We start from the raw sequence: 21367 nt of genomic DNA on the forward strand, positions 1-21367 counted from the left end.
TATATATATATATATATATATATATATATATATATGAAAGTGTTAAAAATAAATTTTTGAAAGGTAAATTCATAGTATATCTTACCTTTATGAATGTTAAGAACTGGATAGTGCTAAGGGGATGGCAGATCTTACAGACATTCTTGAACTGGAAGTGTTAAAAGTAAAACCATTTAATAGCCTTGTGTATGACTTTTGTAGCACTGAAAATATGTAGAAAGATGGATAGATAGATAAAATAAGTAAATAATAAACAAACATATAAGTGAATCTAGTAAGCTTGCGCCATCATATTATGTTTATAAATTCAATGCATTCAGGTTTACTGTAATTAATTGTGTTTCACAAGTGTTATCTCTGCTAAATTTGTCCTTCATCACTGTGAATTCACATTGCCACTATATAGTCTGCTGGCTGCTGCTGCTTTGACCACATTGCAGGTGGCAGCATGCATCCAGGTGAGTAATGAAAAATGATTGAAAAACTGGCGCAGATGTCTCAGAATGCCTAACTTCATAGAAGCTGTTTTAGCTAGAGATGAGATGTGAAGTTTTCAGTTCAGATTATAAGTAAAGGACAGAATGAGGATGTTCAGTGTAGAAGAGAGGGACAGTTGAGTGTCACTGAAGAAGAGGGGATAGTTGTCTGGAAGGTTGTGTCAAGTTGATAGATGGAGGAATTGAGTTTTTGAGGCATTGAACAATACCAAGTTTGCTCTGCCTCAATCAGAAATTTTAGAAAGATCAGAAGTCAGGCATTCTATGGCTTCCCTGCGTGAATTGTTTACTTCCTGAAGGGTTGGACGTCTATGAAAAGATGTGGAAAAGTGCAGGGTGATATCATCAGCGTAGGAGTGGATAGAAGATCATTGATGAATAATAAGAGGAGAGTGGGTGACAGGGCAGAACCCTGAGGAAAACCACTGTTAATAGATTTAGGAGAACAGTGACTGTCTACCACAGCAATTGAACAGTCAGAAAGGAAACTTAAGATGAAATTACAGAGAGAAGGATAGAAGCCATAGGAGTGTAGTTTGGAAATCAAAGTTTTGTGCCAGACTCTATCAAAAGCTTTTCAAAGCTTTTGATATATCCAAGGCAACAGCAAAAGTTTCACTAAAATCTCTAAAAGAGGATGACCAAGACTCAGTAAGGAAAGCCAGATCACCAGTAGAGCAGTCTTGACGGAACCCACACTGGCGATCAGATAGAAGGTTCCTTTTTTGGAACAGGCTGAATATAGGCAAACTTCCAGCAAGAAGGAAAGGTAGATGTTGACAGACAGAGCTGAAAGAGTACATACGGCCACGCAACAACTAGTCAACAGGTGTGTCCTGCTGAATGGCATGGCCACACAATAAGTAATTAACAGATGTGTTAATCAATGGAACCATGCTCTACATGTACGCAGTACATACACTTACCACCAACCAATGATGAAAGACTGCCTCTTATCCTTGCAAAATTCTACAAAATTCATCGTATGTGCAAGTCTTCCTAAAGGCCAACCTTTTAAAATTCATGAACAGCTTCACGCAACTGTTCATATGATAACAAATAACGTAACCAGTGATGAAGAACATCAAGAAACCACATAGAACACCACATTAAGGAAATTTCTTCATCCTTACTAAATGTATGATACCTGTATTATACGGTACCGTAGATCAGCTAGTCAACCTGATGATGATGATGTAACTGATATCCATGGACTAAAATACTTCTAAGTAACTCCCTCAGGTATCCTAAAGGTATGTCAGCGAAAATGTATATATACGTACGTATGCAAAAATTCCTTATTTTCCTGCATGATATCGTTATAAGCATTGCTATTTCCCCATATCGCTCATTCTCTATTACTTACCGTTTTCCATGTCAGCAAATCAAATGCAGTTGCAATGAAAATATGCACCTAAACACACCATCGTTTTCAGCTACAAATTCAACGTTTAAGATGGAATAAGATTCCAGCAGATTTCATACGCATAAAAGAGTTTAGCGGAATCTTGTTGAAGTTATTTTAAGTCATGTTTTGATTTATGTTCACTTGCATGACTCTTTGTGGAAGTAAGAACAAAAGTGGAGAGGGTTTCCAGTCCCCTCCCTTCATCCTTACTCGTAGTCGCCATATATGATGCACAGGAAATAGTTCATAGATCGCTGAATGTGCGGTTATGCACTCCCTATAAATTCTAGGAATAGATTCCATTAATTCTGAATAATATTTGATAAGTTTTCTCAAACTTCTTTTACTTGATTAAGTTTTCTGTCGTAGTGAAATTACATTTATTATTATTATTATTATTATTATTATTATTATTATTATTATTATCATTATTGTTGTTGTTGTTATTGTTATTATCATTACCATTGTTAGGCGCGTTAAAGCCTGTCACACCAGAAAGCATTGTTTTCGAAACAATGTTTGCAAACAGTTTGCAAACTTTCCAATGTCTCCTGTCCAGACCTCAGTTGTCATCCTGCCTGCGATGAATATAGAGGTTGCAGCAACAGCCTCTGTATTTTATTTGGCACCTTTGAAAAGTTCATGGAAGGGCAAGAAAAGTAAAAAGAAATGGGTGAGGACATTTTTAGGAAAAGTAGCTTTTTATGATGACTTGCTTTTGGCGAAATGATAATAGATGGAGCAGGTTTCATACATTTCCTTCGGATGTCTTTGGCTCCAAAAGGTTGAAATTTCAGAAGATTTTACAATAACTAATAATCCTGACAAAAGATCAAAATTTCAGATCTCCAGAAATTACTGACAATCTGGCAACACTACTGGTTTATCATCGCCGCCGCACACACACACACACAGTAATATTAAATTCTTTCAATAACCCCATGTGATTAAAAGACTTTGTTTTAAGTCACAATCCTTATATCTCTTTTCATTTCCTTCACGATCCCTTATCACTGATCTCAAAATACATATAGAGTCCCATTTAATAATATAAGCCTAACCTTCTTTCACCGGTCTATTGACATGCGTTTTTTTTTTTTTTTGTGATTTTTTCCACAATAAGCTCCTAATCCTTTTATCGTTCCCTTTACTTGGTCACTGCAACTTCTACAATATTACACATGCAGGTTTCTCACCAAACTTTTTCTCCTCTCCACCTGTAACACCGTGTTGAAGTCAACTGGCAGTCTCCCAGGTGCCTGTTTTGTTGCTGCTTTTATGATTATTATTATAACTATAGTATACTACTGTCTGGCTATGCCCTCAACAGTGTGTAAAGAGGTGAAATTGAATTAGAGCAAATAAATATGTACAGGAATGCCCAAACGCTTTTCTTTGAGATGCATCGTCATAGAGTCCGAGTGGAAGCACAATCTAAAAAAGGAGCAAGCACCCTATTATTCATGTGGTAATTATTTCGTCAGTAATATAATTCTTTTTGTCTGCTATGTTGCAAATATGAAGACATGATACATCCGGATAAAATAAATAAATCTCTAGTGCAGCGCTCACAATTGAAGTGTTACAAATATACGTGTACATTAGTAAATTCTGTGTGGCAGTAACCATATTGTGGGGAGTAGATTTGTATTATCGCGAACCTCACGATAAGTATGTTAGATATGCTTTCATACACTGTTTGGTGACGAGATAGTTTCATATGCCTTGTGTGACACTGCATGGAAGATGCTGTTAGATCCGTGGGTGGAATAGACGTGCATAGGGATGGCTCAAATACAAGTAAGCATATAAGAGAGAAACGCATAGATCTCTTGGTTGATGAACAAATAAAGAGCATACAGAAATCTTCGTATCATATTTACAATTCCAGTACATAGTCACAAAGGTCACTGTAATCATATCGCAAGTGTTTACGAAAAAATAAGCATCCTCTCTGGCTCTCTCTGGCAACTTCCTATCATAATGCTCCACTCATTGCCAACTCTCGCCGCTTACTGTACACTCAGTTGGACTTGGCCATCGACTTTCAGTGTGGAGTAGCGTCAGTAGTAATATGCATGCAGGTAAGTGATGAAATGTTGCCTTTGGCTTCTGACACTCATTTCAACGTTGTCTCTTTCACAAGCATGCATGTGTATATTTAACGTTACTATACCAGTTTATGACACATACGTATTTACTGGACTTTTCTGGATTGCCGGGCTCCATGTAAAGGAGATATGTAACTCATTCGATGAAAGGGTTCTACCATGCCTTTAACACGCACATACACACACACACAAAAAAAAAAAAAAATTCCTGCATCTAAAAAAATCATAAATACGTATATAAGTGCTTATAAAAGCTTGTCCACACCAGGAAACACTGTTTAGAAACAATGTTTGCAAACAGTTTGGAAATATTGTTTGCAAACTGTTCGCAAAGTGTTTGGAAACAATCTTTCATGTATATTTGTTTCCCATCCAGAGTAGGAAACAGTGTGTGTGTGTGTGTGTGTGTGTGTGCGCGCGACGGCGGTGATGATGAACCATTAGTGTTGCCAGATTGTCATTAATTTCTGGAGATCTGAAATTTTGATCTTTTGTCAGGATTTAAGAATTTAGTTACTGTAAAATCTGAAATTTTAACCTGTGGGAGCCACAACCGTAAAAGTATTTCAGTTAGTCGTGGACATCCGAAGAAAATTAGTGAAACCTGCTCCATCTACTATCAGTCCGTCAGAAGCAAGTCACCATTAAAAGGCTACTTTAAAAAAAATAATAATAAAAAATAAAAAAATCCTCTTGCCCTTCCATGAATTTATCAAAGGTGCCAAATAAAAAGCAAAGGCTGCTGCTGCATCCTCTACACTCATCGCAATCAGGACGACAACTGAGGTCTGGACAGGAAACATTGTTTGGAAACAGTTTCCAAACTGTTTGCAATTTGTTTGGAAACAGTTTGCAAACGTTGTTGTTTGCAATAATAATAACAATAATAATAATAATAATAATAATAATAATAATAATAATAATAATAAACGTAATTTCACTACGACAGAAAACTTAACCAAGTAAAGGAAGTTTGAGAAAAGCTATTAAATATAATTCAGAATTAATGGAATCTATTCACAGAGCTTATAGGGGGAGCATAACCACACACTCAGCGATCTATGGTTAAAAGCCGGAGTCCCCAAGGTCTACTTCCTGTGCATCATAAAAGGCTACTACGAGTAAGGACGGAGGGAAGGGACTGGAAACCCTCTCCACTGTGTTATTTCCACATTGAGTCAAGCAAGTGAGCTTAAATCAAAACATGACTTGAAATAGCTTCAGTAAGATTCCGCTAAAAACTTTTCTGCGTATAGAATCTGCTGGACCCTTTTTCCACCCTAAACGTTGAATTTGTAACTGAAAAGGATGGTGTGTTTAGGTGCATATTTTCATTGCAACTGCATCTGATTTGCTAACATGGAAAACGGTAATAGAGAATGAGCGATATGGGGAAATAACACCGTTTATAACGATATCATGCGGGAAAGTAAGGAATTTTTGTATAACGTACGGTATATCCATTTTCGTTGACTTATACCTTTAGGATACTAGAGGGAGTTACTTAGAAGTATTTTAGTCAATAGATATCAGTTACGCATGCATCAGGTTGACTCGCTGATCTACGGTACCATATAATACAGGTATCATACATTTAGTAAGGATGAAGAAATTTCCTTAATGTGGTGTTCTATGTGGTTTCTTGATGTTCTTCATCACCTGAACAGTTGCGTGAAGCTGTTCATAGATTTTAAAGGTTGGCCTTTCGGGAGACTTGCGCATACTCGTACAATGAATTTTGAAGAATTCTGCAGCGTTGCTGGTGGCAAGGATGAGAGGCATAATCTTTTATCATTGGTTGGTGGTACGTGTATACACTGCTTACATGTAGAGAATGGTTCCATTTACCAGCATATCAGTAAATTTTTCCGTGGCCGTGCAACCCACGACACATCAACTCCTCTCCTCTAACTGACTGTCTTCAGCCTCTCTCTAATCGCCGCAGTGTTGCATCTCTAGTTGTCTTCTACCGCTATTTTCATGCTAACTGCTCTTCTGATCTTGCTAACTGCATGCCTCTCCTTCTCCCGGGGCCTCGCTGCACAAGACTTTCTTCTTTCTCTCACCCCTATTCTGTCCACCTCTCTAACGCAAGAGTTAACCAGTATTCTCAACCATTCATCCCTTTCTCTGGTAAACTCTGGAACTCCCTGCCTGCTTCTGTATTTCCACCTTCCTATGACTTGAATTCCTTCAAGAGGGAGGTTTCAAGACATCCTTCAGTTTATGACTACCGCTTTCGACCCTTTTATGGGACTGGCATTACAGTGGCCATTTTTTTTTTATTGGATTTTTGTTGCCCTTGGCCAGTGTCCCTCCTACATAAAAAAAAAAAGAAAAAGAAAAAAAAAAACATCTTGTATGGCTGTGTGAACGTGTGACTCAGTGACTCTGTGGCACTGCTGTCAATGGTGCACATGTGCTCTCTCTCTCTCTCTCTCTCTCTCTCTCTCTCTCTCTCTCTCCGGACATCGTTAGAGTGTTGTTGATCCCGAATTTATTTTGTCTAATTTTTCACTTGACTTCCTTTCATTTCTTTATTGGTGCCCTATATTTACCTTTACGAAATACATTAAAATAACTTATGATGAAAAGAATACGCGCCTGATGCTATAAAGAACAAAAACATTAACACTAAAGAAAACATCAGATAGGGAGTTGGAAAGAAGAGAGACGAGAATGTTGTGGTGGATAGTGAGTGCACCAACTAACGATAAAGTTGGCAGAACAGGAATGGAATGCATTTTCTTGTGTGTGTGTGTGTGTGTGTTAATTTCCTTTATTTATTTTTTTTAATTAAGGTCCGAACCTGTAAAAAAAATTAAAAAATATAATAATAATAAAAATAAATAAATAAAAAATTCCCTCTAAGATTACAGATGATTAAATCATGAGAAATCGAGAAAGAATACTGATATAAAAAGTATATACCAATCGACAGTGTGTCATGAAAGAAAATAAATACTCTCACCCTTTCTGTGCCATAATTAATGCAAAAAATTAATGATACCCTTCTTAACATGCATAATACACAAAATTGATACTGTAGCAGCACATTTGATATATTTATTATTATTATCATTATTATTATTATTATTATTATTATTATTATTATTATTATTATCATAATAATAATAATAATAATAATAATAATAATAATAATAATAAAAATAGTAATAATAATAACAATAATAATAATAATAATAATAATAATAATAATAATAATAATAATAATAATAACAATAATAATAATAATAATTAATAATAATAATAATAATAATAATAACAATAATAATAATAATAATAATAATAATAATAATAATAATAATAATAATAATAATAATAATTATTATTATTATTATTATTATTATTATCATCATCATCATCATCATCATTATTACAAAACATGTTTTCATTTCTGTCTAGATACAAACAGAATGTGGGAAATGTTACATATGTCCATTCCACTGCACCTTGCATGATAATAGTTTGTTCCCGAAAGAGAATTGATAAAACACTTTTTATGATTGAGGGACACAGGTCAAGGGCAGGAGGCATTAGACACCTGCCAAAACGATAATTATTCCCAGTGAGGTCTAAAGCACTGAATCAGGGGGTGCTGTGATCTTATCATTAAACTCAGCTGTGACCTCACTGAATGTTTCCCTTTGTGTCCCACAACACAAGGGGGCAGTCACAGCATATCCTCCAAAAATAACTCTTCCTTCACACAAAACTACAAGCACCTAATTACACACACACCCTTCACTTCAAATTCAAAATTATTATGGCGACTCCTACACCAGCCTTGGAGTCCCCAGCTGGGGAGGGGACCACAGATGTCCTCAGGTTGGACCATTCTTCTGGTATCAACCTTAAGTGTCTTGACAAGCCCCCTTAACTTTTCTTCATTAACTTCTGCAATATTTGCAGTCTTAGATCTAATTTTCAATCTGTAGAACACCACCTCTCCTCTACTAAACCTCATCTTCTTTTCCTCACTGAAACACAGGTGTCTGAGGCAACTGAAAGTAGCCTCTTTTCTGTTTCCTCCTATTTTCTTTATCCTCATTTTCAATTCAAAGCTGGATGTTGCATTTATGTGCACAGTTACTTAACCTGCTCTCATGCCCACACTCTTGAATCTTCCAAGTTTTCCACCATCTTGCTACAACTACAGAGTCATTTTCAAACAAAATTTATCTGTGCTATATACTTCTCACCTAACTCCTCTGACTGTAAGAAATTCTTTGAGTACTTAACTTCCAAAGTGGAGCACATTCTGACTCTCTTCCCTTTTGTGGAAATCTCCATTCTTGGAGACTTCAATGTTCACCACTAGCTTTGGCTTTCCTCTCCCTTCATTGACCATCCTGGTGAGCTAGCCTTCAACTTTGCTATCCTCCATGACCTAGAGCAATTGGTGCAACACCCTACTCGTATTCCTGACCATCTTGGAGATACACCCAACATTCTTGATCACCTCATAACCTCTAATCCTTCTGCTTATGCTGTTACATTCTCTTCTCTGTTGGGTTCCTCCAATCACAATCTCATATCTGTATCTTGTCCTATTGCTCCAATCCCAACTCAGGATCTCCCTAAGTGGAGGTGCCTCTGGCATTTTGTCTCTGCTAGTTGGAGAGACCTAAGGAGGTATTTTGCTGATTTTCCTTGAAATGATTACTGCTTCCATGTCAGACACCTGTTTCTGAGTGCTGAGTGCATAACAGAGGTGAAAGTGTCGGGCATGGAGGCATTTATTGCTCACTCTTTTTTTTCAAACTAAACCTTCGAAACCTTGGTTTAACACAGCCTGTTTTTGTGCTATACATGATAGAGAGGTGGCCAACAAAAGGTACTTAAGCCTTCCATCACTAGAATCTCATGCACTTTATATTTCTGTCTGGAACCATGCAAGTATGTTCTTCTTCTTTCCCTTCTTTATTTCAACCTGATGGCACCACTGCCATCTCATCTATTTCTAAAGCTGAACTCTTCACTCAAAGCTTTGCTAAAAACTCTACCTTGGATGATTCAGGGCTTGTTTCTCCCTCTCCCCTAACCTCTGACTACTTCATGCTACCATTAAAATCCTTCGCAGTGATGTTTTCCATGCCCTCACTGGCCTAAATCCTTGGAAGGCTTGTTGATCTGATGGGGTCCCTCCAATTGTTCTCCAAAACTGTGCCTCTGTGCATGCACCTTGCCTAGTCAAACTCTTTCAACTCTGTCTATCATCATCTACCTTTCCTTCTTGCTGGAAGTTTGCCTACATTCAGCCTGTTCCTAATAAGGGTGACCATTCTAATCCCTCAAACTACTGTCCTATTGCTTTAATTTCCTGCCTATCTAAAGTTTTTGAATCTGCCCTCAACAGGTACATTCTTAAACATCTGTCATTTCACAACCATCTATCTGATTGCCAGTATGAACCAGGCAGAGCAAACTTAGTATTGTTCAATGCTTCAAAAACTCAATTCCTTCATCTATCAACTTGACACAATCTTCCAGACAACTATCCCCTCTTCTTCAATGACACTCAACTATCTCCCCCTTCTATACTGAATATCCTCGGTCAGTTCTTTACTTATAATCTAAATTGGAAACTTCCTATCTCATTTCTAGCTAAAACAGCTTCTATGAAGTTAGGCATTCTGAATCATCTCTGCCAATTTTTCTCAACCCCTCATCTGCTAATTTTGTACAGAGGCCTTATGCGCCCATGTATGGAATATGCTTCACATGTATGGGGGTTCCACTCATACTGCTATTTTAGACAGGGTGGAATCAAAAACTTTTTGTCTCATCAACTCCTCTCCTCTAACTGACTGTCTCCAGCCTCTCTCTCATCACTGCAATGTTGCATCTCAAGCTATATTCTACTGCTATTTTCATGCCAACTGCTCTTCTGATTTTGCTAACTGCATGCCTCCCCTCCTCCCACAACTTCGCTGCATAAGACTTTTTTTTTTCTCACCTCTATTCTGTCCACCTCTATAATACAATAGTTAACCAGTATTCTCAATCATTCATCCCTTTCTCTGGTAAACTCTTGAACTCCCTGCATGCTTCTGTATCTCTACCTTCCTATGACTTGAATTCTTTCAAGAGGAAGATTTCAAAACACTTATCCTTCAATTTTTGACTACCACTTCAGACCCTATTCAGGGACCGGCATGTTTTTTTTTTCTCTCTCTCTCTTGGCCTGTGTCCTTCCTACATAAAAAAACTCTTTCAAGTGGGAGGTTTTAAGATACTTATCCTTCCATTTTCAATTAATCTTTTGACATCTCTTTTGGGACTGGCACCTCAGTGTGATTTTTTTTCCCCGTCTTTTTTTGTGTTCCCTTGGGGAGTGACATTCTTATGTATATTTATAAAGAAAAATAAATAAATAAAAATAAGTTGAAAAATCTTGCTTGACCAATTAAAATGTCAGAAAAGGTTGGATAGTTTTATTCTGGAGATACCTTCATATTGGTCTCTTGAAACAGTTCAAGTTATAGGAAAGGAGAAAAACAGAAGCTTTTGATACATTTAAGACAACACCATAGGTAACCTAGATTCAGTTTAGGAGACTTGAAGATTATTTGTGGAATATACTTCACAGAATCCATACTAAAGATCAGGCAGAAATTTTTGAACAGATTGATGCTTAAGGATAGCTTCAATGGTTTTAGAAAGATAGGAAATTGAAGAAGCCAATCACAATCCATATGAAGCCATTACTGTTAACATTGTATAGTGATTCAGTTCAATGCTGAATGACATTAAAAGCATAATATATATAAAAAAATGTTCCTCTTTTGTCATTTACACAGACTTATGTTGAGCATCTGCATTGTCTCAGTTATGACCAAGCATTCAGTTTTTATATTTACTTTTCTCTATTTATCCTCAGCACTGTTGTTTATAATACTGGGGACAGTAGGAAGAGTATGGAGTGGCACTCCACTGGTCCTGCCCACAGTTGGAGAGGTGTGGCCACGGCCTCAGGCTGTTGAATCCCAAGACACCTACATGATCATCAGGCCAGGGACTTTTTCGTAAGCAATGTAACAGTGTATAAACATGAACTATCTTTTACTTGTTCTCACAAAGCATATCACATTGACTGCAAGATTTAGCCCCATAATGTGTCTATTTCAGCAAGATACATATGTGTTTTGAATATAAATTCAAACATTTGAGAGATCCATCCCACAATGTGTTTGACCCTTTTCAGGTTTAATGTGACACGAAACACTTGTGCCATTCTGGATGAAGCACTACAGAGGTACAAGGAAATCATGTTCCCTTCTACTGCTCTTAAGGTGATTTCTAGAGTCCCTTTATTATTAAAGCAGTTGAGGAGTGGTTACATCACTATTTGCTATAAGGTCTCCATCCTTTTTCTACTGTCCTGCCTTCTGATGCTACAGTTTTTGTTTTAATGTATCCCTGCAGATCCTACCAATCTCACTACTGAGGAGGAGGCCAGTGAAGGGCAAAAGAGTGATATAACCTCTCATTAACTCCCAACACTGAAGTCAGCATTGTCATTTTATCTGCTTCATTCCTCAGAACATACACTATTATAGTGTAAAATATAATGCATATAATTTGAAATTATATGCATTACATTTATTTTTCAAGATTCTGTATTACATATGTATTAAAATATGTAAATGCTCTTTCATTATAAACATATAGTAAGCAGTTAACAATTAACAATATTATAACTTAAGACAGACCTGACCTACAGTATTTGCCTCAAAGATGCTTTCTGCCTTGTCTGGAGAAATTAGATTAGCTATAAATTTTCTTTTTATTATGACTTCATATACTATTTATGCTTAAAATTATCAATATCTTTCTCAATTTTTTAAAAAAATTGCCTTAAAACATTTATGACTTTCATACAGTACAGCCTTTTTTTCTTTTTAAACAACTGATACCTTCAGAGACAAGATCCCTGGAAAAAGGATGGCAACTTCAAAGGTTATCTTGACAACCTGAAGGTGACTCTGCTGACAAAATGTGAGACTCACCCACATCAGGATATGGATGAGCAATATGAGATTAAGGTGAGAGTGAGACTCACACACTAGTCCTACAAACCATCAAGATGTTTTCTTAGTACAGATCAATCAATCATGGAACATTGCCTTTCATGGGCCAGTTTTCTAATTCATTAAGCCTTAATTACGCAAACTTTCATGTAAAGAGTGCACCTTCCTTTTACTTGTAAACTCTGAAACTCCCTGCCTGTTTCTGTATTTCCTACTATCTTTGACTTCAACTGTTTTAAGAGGGAAGTTTCAAAACACTTTTCAAATTTTGGATAATCCTTTTGACAGTGCTCTGTGGGGACTAGCACCATATGTGGGCACAATAACAAAGAAACTGATTGATATTGATAACTGATAAATTGATAACAATAACCTTGTTGGTGATAATTGATAACTGGCAATAAATTTATCGGCTGATAAGATGATAACCAATAAATCAATAAATCCAAAATTCTGATACTAGCAGCAACAACATTGATATTTTAACTTTAAAAAATTGATGAATCCAAATCTTTATTTTTATCTTTATCTTAGAAAACTTAGAAAAATCTTTCAAAAAACTTCAAATTCAATGTTTATCCTATCTCTTCACTAATGAAAAGTACTATTTTAAGTCAAATACCTATATTTGATTTTGAAAGTTTTAAACTTCAACAGGCTCATTTTCCAAAAACTAGAATTATTGATTATTGCCAGTTTGGAACCAAATATATTAGCAATACTGATAAATCAATAACGTGGGAAAAACAATTATCAGATGACCAATAACGCCCACCTATGACTGGCACCTTCAGTGGGACTTTTTTTTTTTAGTCCTTTATTGGCCTTGACCAGAGCCTCTCTTACATAAAAAGCAGTATGTAGTATTTCTATAAAACAAGAGCAATAATATATTGCAGCAACTGAAGAGGTGGTGAAAATTAATATTAGAAACTTTTTGAATTTGTACTCACTTTAAGATGGCAGGTGTGTAGGCTCCAGAAGAACAGAAGGGATGAGGTGGGGGGGTTACCTGTTTGTAGGGAGAGGTAAGAGCTTATCAGGATCTTTGGTTACATTTTATGAATACATTATGATAATGTGCATCATATTATTAAAAGTACAGAACAATAACACCAGCTAGCTGTCTATTAGTGATATGATTTTTTTTTTAATTAGTACTTATGTTTGCAACAAAACAATATCATTTTGTGAATTAGCCTGCTTCTGCCTTCCCAATTCATCAGCCATGCACACTATGCTATGTCTTACCGTTTTCAGCACAACTCGCATAAAGGTGTATAAAGAAATCTCACATTTAGGACAACTGTATAAATGTAAATTGATATATTATGAAACTGCTTTCAAAATATATATACATTAAGCACTATGAACTTGCCTTTAGATCAATACCCCAGATGCTCCAGGGGAAGCCTCCCTCATTGCCCAGAGTGTGTGGGGAATCGTGAGAGGTCTTGAATCTTTCTCTCAGCTGCTGGTGCCAAACTCAGCTGTTTATAATGTCAACTCTACACAAATCAGGGATTTCCCCAGGTTCAGTTACAGGTAAGGCCATTCAAGGTATGGAATAACAATCAGGTCAGACTTCCAGTATGTCATGGATGTTTTTCTTGAAAGAATGCTAAAACAGGTCATCATTGAAAGAAAAATATTTGTGCTATTGTATATAATTAAGAAGGTATTAACTATGCTAAATACGAGAGTTTTTATGTGTTTCAAATGCATTCCCCAGAGGCCTGATGATTGATACCTCACGACATTTCTTACCCATCTCAAAAATTGAGGATACACTGGACCTCATGGCTATGAATAAATTTAATGTTCTTCACTGGCACATTGTGGATGACCCAAGTTTTCCATACATCAGCAGTGTCTATCCTGAACTCAGGTGTGTGTGACTGATGAAGCTCCCTGTTGCTCTTATATGTACAGTATGATAGGGCATAGAAGTTAAAATACACCCTGTTGTTTGGAAGAAGGACTCACAAGCTACAAGGTTTGACAAACACATTTCATTTAATAATCCATCTTCATGAAATTACATTAGGAGAACTAGATCAAGTCTTTCAGAATCTTAGTCATTATCATGATTCCCCTTACCATCAAACTAATGAGGGCACAGGGGTGGAGGACTCTCCCTTGGCAATTTTGTATTCCCCGTAAATCAAGATAAAAGAAAACTGTTGATTTATCAATAGTTGAGCTAAGCTTGGTGCCAGTCATAATCCCACCTGCCTTGTAGAAGTAACTTGACTCCACATCTGTGAATACCCATCACCACTTTGAAGATTGGAAAAATGGGTAGAATCTAGAAAGTGGAGAAAGAGTACAAAGGGTGGCATATGGTATGGTAGAGGACACCAACCCTCACTTCTGGAAGAGACCAGCCACCACCATAGAAACAAGAATATTTCTAGTCCTTCAACTTTGTTCATTACTTAGTAGGAATTAATAGTCTATATGGAATAAAGGTACAGACATTCTAAATCCTTGTCTCCTTGTGTAAATAATTTTCATTTGATGGGGCTGTCATGTATCAAATGGAGCTTGTGATTGAATACTGTTCATCTGAATTTTTTTGCTTCACTGTTATTATTCACAGTTGTAATTACTAAATGAGATCATTCCTATACATACTTAGTCATTGATATTGATTTGGAAGTAGTGATTAATAACAGTTTTCTTTTATTTCTTTCCTTCCTGCAGCAAACAAGGAGCCTACAGTCCAGGCCATGTGTACAGAGCAAGTGATATTTCCAATGTTATTGAATATGGGAAGATGAGGGGGATCCGTGTCCTGCCTGAATTTGATACGCCAGGTGGGTGACTACAGCATGTGTGTGTGTGTGTGTGTGTGTGTGTGTGTGTGTGTGTGTGTGCAAGAGAGAGAGAGAGAGAGAGAGAGAGAGAGAGAGAGAGAGAGAGAGAGAGAGTTTGTGTTTTGTTCACAATGCCAATGATTTTACCACTGTGTGAGCTGGTAGTATCTTCCTTAAGCAAATGTATGGGATTTAGGAAGTATAAAAGATCTCAGTCTTAATTGTAGATCAGACTATATTATATTATATTACTAGGAGGGTAAAAACTTACTAGTCCAACCCATGGTAAATTACACACTCACACATACACACATATCCATTTCTTGCAATCAGCATTATTTAATCTTTCTCTTATGCCATTTAGAGTATACAATACCGTGAAAAGATCTTTGCTGGATTATTTTTAATCAGTCAGTTAGTATTTCATGCATTCCTCACTGTCAGTTATGAAGTCCACTCCTGTATGAAATGAATTCTCCCACAGGTCACACTCAGTCCTGGGGCTCCCAGCCAGGGCTCCTGACACCTTGTTACAAGTATGTTATATCATTACTTATTTAACTATAAATGCTGCACTGGAAATTATATTCTATATTCTGAATAGTATACTATGACTCCTTAACATTAAACTTTTAATCCAATTTCAGAAATGGCATCCCTGATGGAACCTTTGGCCCTATTGACCCAACCAATGATGCAAACTACGATTTCTTGAGAACCTTTTTTGAAGAGGTTACATCTCGGTTTCCTGATCATTATGTCCACCTTGGAGGGGATGAAGTCAGCTTTGACTGTTGGTGAGATCAATGACCTATCCACACTTTCATAACACGTGTTCTTAAAAAAACAAGCACAGTGCATAGGTCTAAGACAATAACTTTCACTTAAATGAGAGAACAATGCTGCAACATGTGAGGAAAGTAAGAGTATTAGCATATGCAAAGAAGGAATGCAAAGGCATAAATAAATGAAGACTTTTTTTCTATTTTTGCAATGGTGATGCCCTTTGGGTAGGGAAGTTTTTGGGAACTGACATTATATATATATATATATATATATATATATATATATATATATATATATATATATATATATATATATATATATATATATATATATATATATATATATATATATATATATATATATATATATATATATATATATATATATATATGAAAATGGAGGTCATCAGATGGACAGATATTAGAAGGTGAAGTAATTAAATGAAAATACTAGAAAGAATGCAAGTGAAGACTTGAGTAAGAATATTGTATTCTTTTTCTTAAAAAAATTACTCTGTTTCAGGAAGAGCAATCCTACAATCACACACTATATGTCTCAGCACAACATTACTGGGAACTACAGAAAATTAGAAGAAATATATATCACAAAACTTACTCAGATGATCAGTAATCTTCCAACTAAAAATGGGTAAGCCTTATAATCTGAGCTGGTCATTTCTGCAACTACTTAAGCATAATTTTGTTTGCAGATTTTGGATTAAAAACAAACTTATGTACTGCACATTTGTAATTTTGGATTTGTAAGTTTATTTACTTTTTTATGTAGGAGGGACACCAGCCAAGGGCAACAAAAATCTAATAGAAAAGCCCACTGAGATGCCGGTCCTGAATAGGGTCCGAAGTGGTGGTCAAAAATTGAACGATAAGTGTCTTGAAACCTCCCTCTTAAAGGCATTCAAATCATAGTAGTTTTTAGGAACAGGCTGAATGTAGGCAAACTTCCAGCAAGAAGGAAAGGTAGATGCTGACAAAGTTGAAAGAGTTTGACTAGGCAAGGTGCAAACACAGAGGCGCAGTTTCGGAGAACAATAGGAGGGATCCCATCAGGTCTATAAGCCTTCCAAGGGTTTAGGCCAGTGAGGGCATGGAAAACATCATTGCGAAGAATTTCAATTGGTAGCATGAAGCAGTCAGAGGGTGGAGGAGAGGGAGGAACAAGCCCTGAATCATCCAAGGTAGAGTTTTTAGTGAAGGACCAAGCAAAGAGTTCAGCTTTAGAGATAGATGTGATAGCAGTGGTGCCATCTGGTTGAAATAAAGGAAGGAAAGAAAAAGAAGCAAAGTTATTGGAGATGTTTTTGGCTAGATGCCAGAAGTCATGAGGGGAGTTAGATCTTGAAAGATTTTGACACTTTCTATTAATGAAGGAGTTTTTTGCTAGTTGTAGAACAGACTTAGCATGGTTCCAGACAGAAATATAAAGTGCATGAGATTCTGGTGATGGAAGGCTCAAGTACCTTTTGTGGGCCACCTTTCTATCATGTATAGCATGAAAACAGACTGTGTTAAACCAAGGTTTGGAAGGTTTAGGTTGAGAAAGAGAGTGAGGGATGTATATTTCCATGCCAGACACTATCACCTCTGTTATGCGCTCGGCACACAGAGACGGGTTTCTGTCACGGAAGCAGTAGTCATTCCAGGAAAATCAGCAAAATACCTCCTCAGGTCCCCCCAACTAGCAGAGGCAAAATGCCAGAGGCACCTCCGCTTAGGGGGATTCTGAAGAGGGATTGGAGCAATAGGACAAGATAGAGATATGAGATTGTGATTGGAGCAGCCCAACGAAGAAGAGAAGGTAACGGCATAAGCAGAATTAGAGGTTAGGAAAAGGTCAAGAATGTTGGGTGTATCTCCAAGACAGTCAGGAATATGAGTAGGGTGTTGCACCAATTGCTCTAGGTCATGTGTGTGTGTGTGTGTAATGAGGAACTGCAATGGCTAATTTAAATCTAATGACACTTGGCAGCCAGACTAGAATCCAGTCCTAGATGTGATGAAATTAACTACATCTCCAATAGCAAATCTTAAAGTGAGTTTTTTACAGGAACAAAGTCCCAATTGGAAAATGACACTTTTGTTATCATATATGCAATTTGATAAAAGGGTATTATTTTGTCATCAATATAAAACTCCTTGGGATCCCCAGGCATGTGCACACATGAGATCACAGAGTGGAAGCAAGTGGGAGATGTCTGTATTGCTGCAAAGCTGATGTCCAGTGCTGTGGATAATTTTCAGGGATCATAAAAATCACTTATTGTTAGTCAGAATACAGTAAATAAAGATATCATTGGTGTGGATAGCTATCTCAAAATTATATATAATTTAAATATGAAAATGTTAAATCCAAAAGCATCCCAAATGAGTAAAATTTTTTAATGGTATCTAGATTAATATTAAAATTATGCTGTTACCTAAATGGTTTGCATTTGCAGTATTGTAAATTTCAAAGGATTTTAAGACTGGAAGTTGCAGAAGGTAACATTTGAACTTGCTGATTGCATTCACAGAAATGGACTTTATTAGGTATTATTTACTATATTGACAGCTTTATTTAATTCTCTTGTCTATTTTCTGTGATCGCAAAGTGACAAGCATTAGCCAAGAAATGCTATTTGCTAAGTTTTGTTAAGTGATCTATTTCCTAAAAAGCATATACAAATAAATATTGACTACAGATTGAACACATGAATTCATAAATTACATTAGAGGTAAAACTAGTGGGAATGACATCTTTGTATTTTGAAGAATGATCCTATTGCTAACAAATTTGTAAAAATAAATATTACTAGAAATTCATATTTATTTTTACAAATTCATTAACAATAGGATCATTCTTCAAATACAAAGATGTCATTCTCACTAGTCTTACCTCTAATGTAATTTATGAATTAAAAAAAGTATTGATTTAAGAACAAATATATGAAGCAGTATTACATGTTTGTAATGTTATTGATTTTCTAGATACTTGGTGTGGCAAGAAGTATTTGACAATGGAGTCAACATTGCTGATGATACAGTGGTACATATTTGGAAGGATGGAGGTACACCACTAATCTTCAAGCATGAACTTGGCAAAGCAAGTTACATTATTATTTGTTCTCCATTTCAAGCCTGTGTAAAATTAATCAATTTTCATAAATTTCCTTGTACACATCAGATATGAGACATGTTTCTATTCTCTTATACTCATACTTTCTCTTTGCTGTCCTTTACTTTTCCAGATTATTGTAGTATAAATATAAACCAAGATTGTCTACCCTTTTATGTGCTTCAGGTAACTTCAGCTGGTTATAGTACAGTTCTGTCATCATGCTGGTATCTCAACTACATCAGCTATGGTGTTGACTGGCACAAGTATTATGAGTGTGACCCACAAGACTTTGATGGTGAGTAATTAATTTTCATTTCCAAGTAACATTACCCATTTTAAAATACATATCTTAAAAGTAGTACAGGAAATGGTCACTGTGTATTTGATGTCAAGGAACAAACCACCACTGTAATGGTAAGTTTGGATTTTTTTCAGTTTTTGAGAACTCAAGCCTTGTTGGTATCTGGTATGAAAGTTTAGCTTCTGTGCCATGGTAGATTGTGATTTTTTCTGAAGTTTCTGGTAACTCAGGTAATCTGATATGAAAGACCGACTTGAGTTTACTCTCAGCTGTTCACCACCAAATCTCCTGTGATGGATCCTGTGTCACCTATTAATATTTATTGAGAGAAAAGTCACTATTAAAGAAATCTGTAACTGTACAAGACTAAAGAAGTAAACAAATTTGGTGCTACTTGTCACAAGTCACCATCTGCATCTCCAGCAAGATTCCCTCCTTTAACCTCAAATCAGACCAAAATAAAAAAAAATTCTGCCTCAGTCAGTTACTGAATGAAGTGACTGAGAATCCATGTGTGACAGCCTCCCAACTCAAGAAAATGTATCTTTTTGAGTTCGGCATGAGGTTTATGCTGGGGAATATTCGTTGGGGACAGGTATTGAGCTGCAGTAAGAAGCACCATAAATGCTGACTTTGTCTGCTCTTTATGGCTATGGATATGATTTATGGTGACTTAGCTTTTCTCAAAGCCTAAATAGAGGCTTTTTTTCAAGTCAGTAAGTGACATATGAGCTTTTCTCAAAGCCTAAATAGAGGCTTTTTTTCAAGTCAGTAAGTGACATATGACCCATCACAGATGATGGAAGATGGCAAAGAATTGACATAAATAATTATGGTCACTTGCTTCCACAGTTGGTGAGGCATTGAGACTGTATTCTAATAGTAAAAGCCAGCAAGCTTCCTGACCTACCAGAAAATAGAAACCCTACATTAGACCTTACCACACAATACTCTTCCCACCTTAGAAAACTAAATTACCATAGAAGGGGATCCAGATTATTCTTGCAATATTTCTACAGCTTATAATGCTTTCTGAAAAATACATAAAATTAGTTTTGAGCTTTATTACTAGAGTATGATATGTAATTTCCTTTCTGTTTTTGTTCAGGCACGGATGAGCAAAAACAATTGGTGCTTGGAGGAGAGGCATGCATGTGGGGAGAATACGTAGATAGGACCAACCTTATCTCACGCACATGGCCTCGTGCTTCAGTTGTGGCTGAGAAGTTGTGGAGTAATAAATTCCACACAGTTGACAGCAATGCAGCTTCCCCTCGGCTGGAGGAGCACCGTTGTCGACTTCTTGGACGAGGTTATGATGTTGAGCCTCTCTGGCCATCCTTCTGTGCTGCTGATGTTGCACAACTTTAAAATTTCCTTAAACTGCAACACAGAAAGAAAAAGAGAGTAATGTTTGAAAGGTATTATATTTCAGATGCACAATACATCATTAAACATTCCTATTTTTATTCACAAAGGCCTTATAAGTTCCTGGGTGCACTGTTCTAAACTTACCACCTGTTCCTGGCTTCTGTAGGACAAGAGCAGAAGAGTGAATTATGAAAGACCTGAGATTACCATGTCTATTTATCCATCTATAGCTTACACTTCATTGCTCTCAGGGGGATGGCCATGGCAGATTTCCATCTTTCTGTTCTGGAGCTCCACACATGATTTTAACTTAAGGGGTTAGGAAATGCTAACATGAAATTATGGATGATGAAAGCAGCAAAAGAAAGATAGTGAATGAAGTGGAAGTGAGGAAGTTATTGGTTTTATCTTTAAGTAGTACAGTCACCGTTTATAATGTGCAGGGTGGTAAATAGGTAGATAAAGTAAATCTGTATCTTTATTTAGATGTTACAATAATGCATTCAATTTGAAAGTCTACATACTTATCACAGATGAATCTGAATGTACAGGTTTTGAGGTTATGTGAAAATTATGAGTTAGAAAACTCAATAACACTATGATGACAAAGGACCAAGCAACATTCAAATGTGTGCACAAGGACACTATGCACTTCTTGTTTGGGGAGGTTTACCACTTGGCCACACACATGCACACACACACAAGAAAAACAGCAATAATAATACATATGTATTTAACAAAGACAGGGTAGTTTCATTAACAGTAAGCAATAAATAGTTACTTACAGCATAAAACTTAATTTTACCCTATAAAGATAGCATGTAAAAACTTTTCTTTCATTTTCATTGTGGAAATAAGTTGCAGAATAATTAGTATGATAAAACTAATAATGCCAAATGGTGGAAA

General features: G+C 36.3%; 2 protein-coding genes across 3 annotated transcripts in view; one reads left to right on the forward strand and one right to left on the reverse strand.

Annotated features, from left to right (window-relative positions):
- Positions 1-104, reverse strand: part of LOC135112616 (uncharacterized) — a 48080-nt gene extending 47976 nt beyond the window's left edge. The window contains exon 1 of the mRNA XM_064027147.1: positions 86-104. The gene's annotated coding sequence lies outside the window, so the exon portion shown is untranslated. The remainder of the gene's footprint in view (positions 1-85) is intronic.
- Positions 105-3595: 3491 nt separating this feature from the next.
- Positions 3596-21255, forward strand: LOC135112619 (beta-hexosaminidase subunit alpha-like). 2 transcript variants are annotated; one of them, XM_064027161.1, is made up of 13 exons: positions 3596-3989; positions 10921-11065; positions 11245-11332; positions 11963-12085; positions 13455-13615; positions 13803-13958; positions 14777-14889; positions 15374-15425; positions 15537-15686; positions 16198-16323; positions 18660-18774; positions 18973-19084; positions 20199-21255. In XM_064027161.1, the coding sequence occupies exons 1-13, from the start codon at positions 3980-3982 to the stop codon at positions 20459-20461; spliced, it is 1614 nt and encodes a 537-aa protein (XP_063883231.1). In that variant the 5' UTR covers positions 3596-3979; the 3' UTR covers positions 20462-21255. The 2 variants fall into 2 exon arrangements, with proteins under 2 accessions (XP_063883231.1, XP_063883230.1); XM_064027160.1 differs by having other exon boundaries at positions 3630-3705.
- The last annotated feature ends 112 nt before the right edge of the window (positions 21256-21367 follow it).

Source organism: Scylla paramamosain, chromosome 24 (assembly GCF_035594125.1).
Source record: "Scylla paramamosain isolate STU-SP2022 chromosome 24, ASM3559412v1, whole genome shotgun sequence".
NCBI classification, from domain to species: domain Eukaryota; kingdom Metazoa; phylum Arthropoda; class Malacostraca; order Decapoda; family Portunidae; genus Scylla; species Scylla paramamosain.

Coding starts and splice junctions, on each gene's coding strand:
- LOC135112619 (XM_064027160.1), top strand. CDS start 3,645: ATGGAAGATGCTGTTAGATCCGTGGGTGGAATAGACGTGCATAGGGAT. Junction 11,066..11,244: donor ATCAGGCCAGGGACTTTTTC/GTAAGCAATGTA, acceptor GACCCTTTTCAG/GTTTAATGTGACACGAAACA. Junction 13,616..13,802: donor TTCCCCAGGTTCAGTTACAG/GTAAGGCCATTC, acceptor TGCATTCCCCAG/AGGCCTGATGATTGATACCT.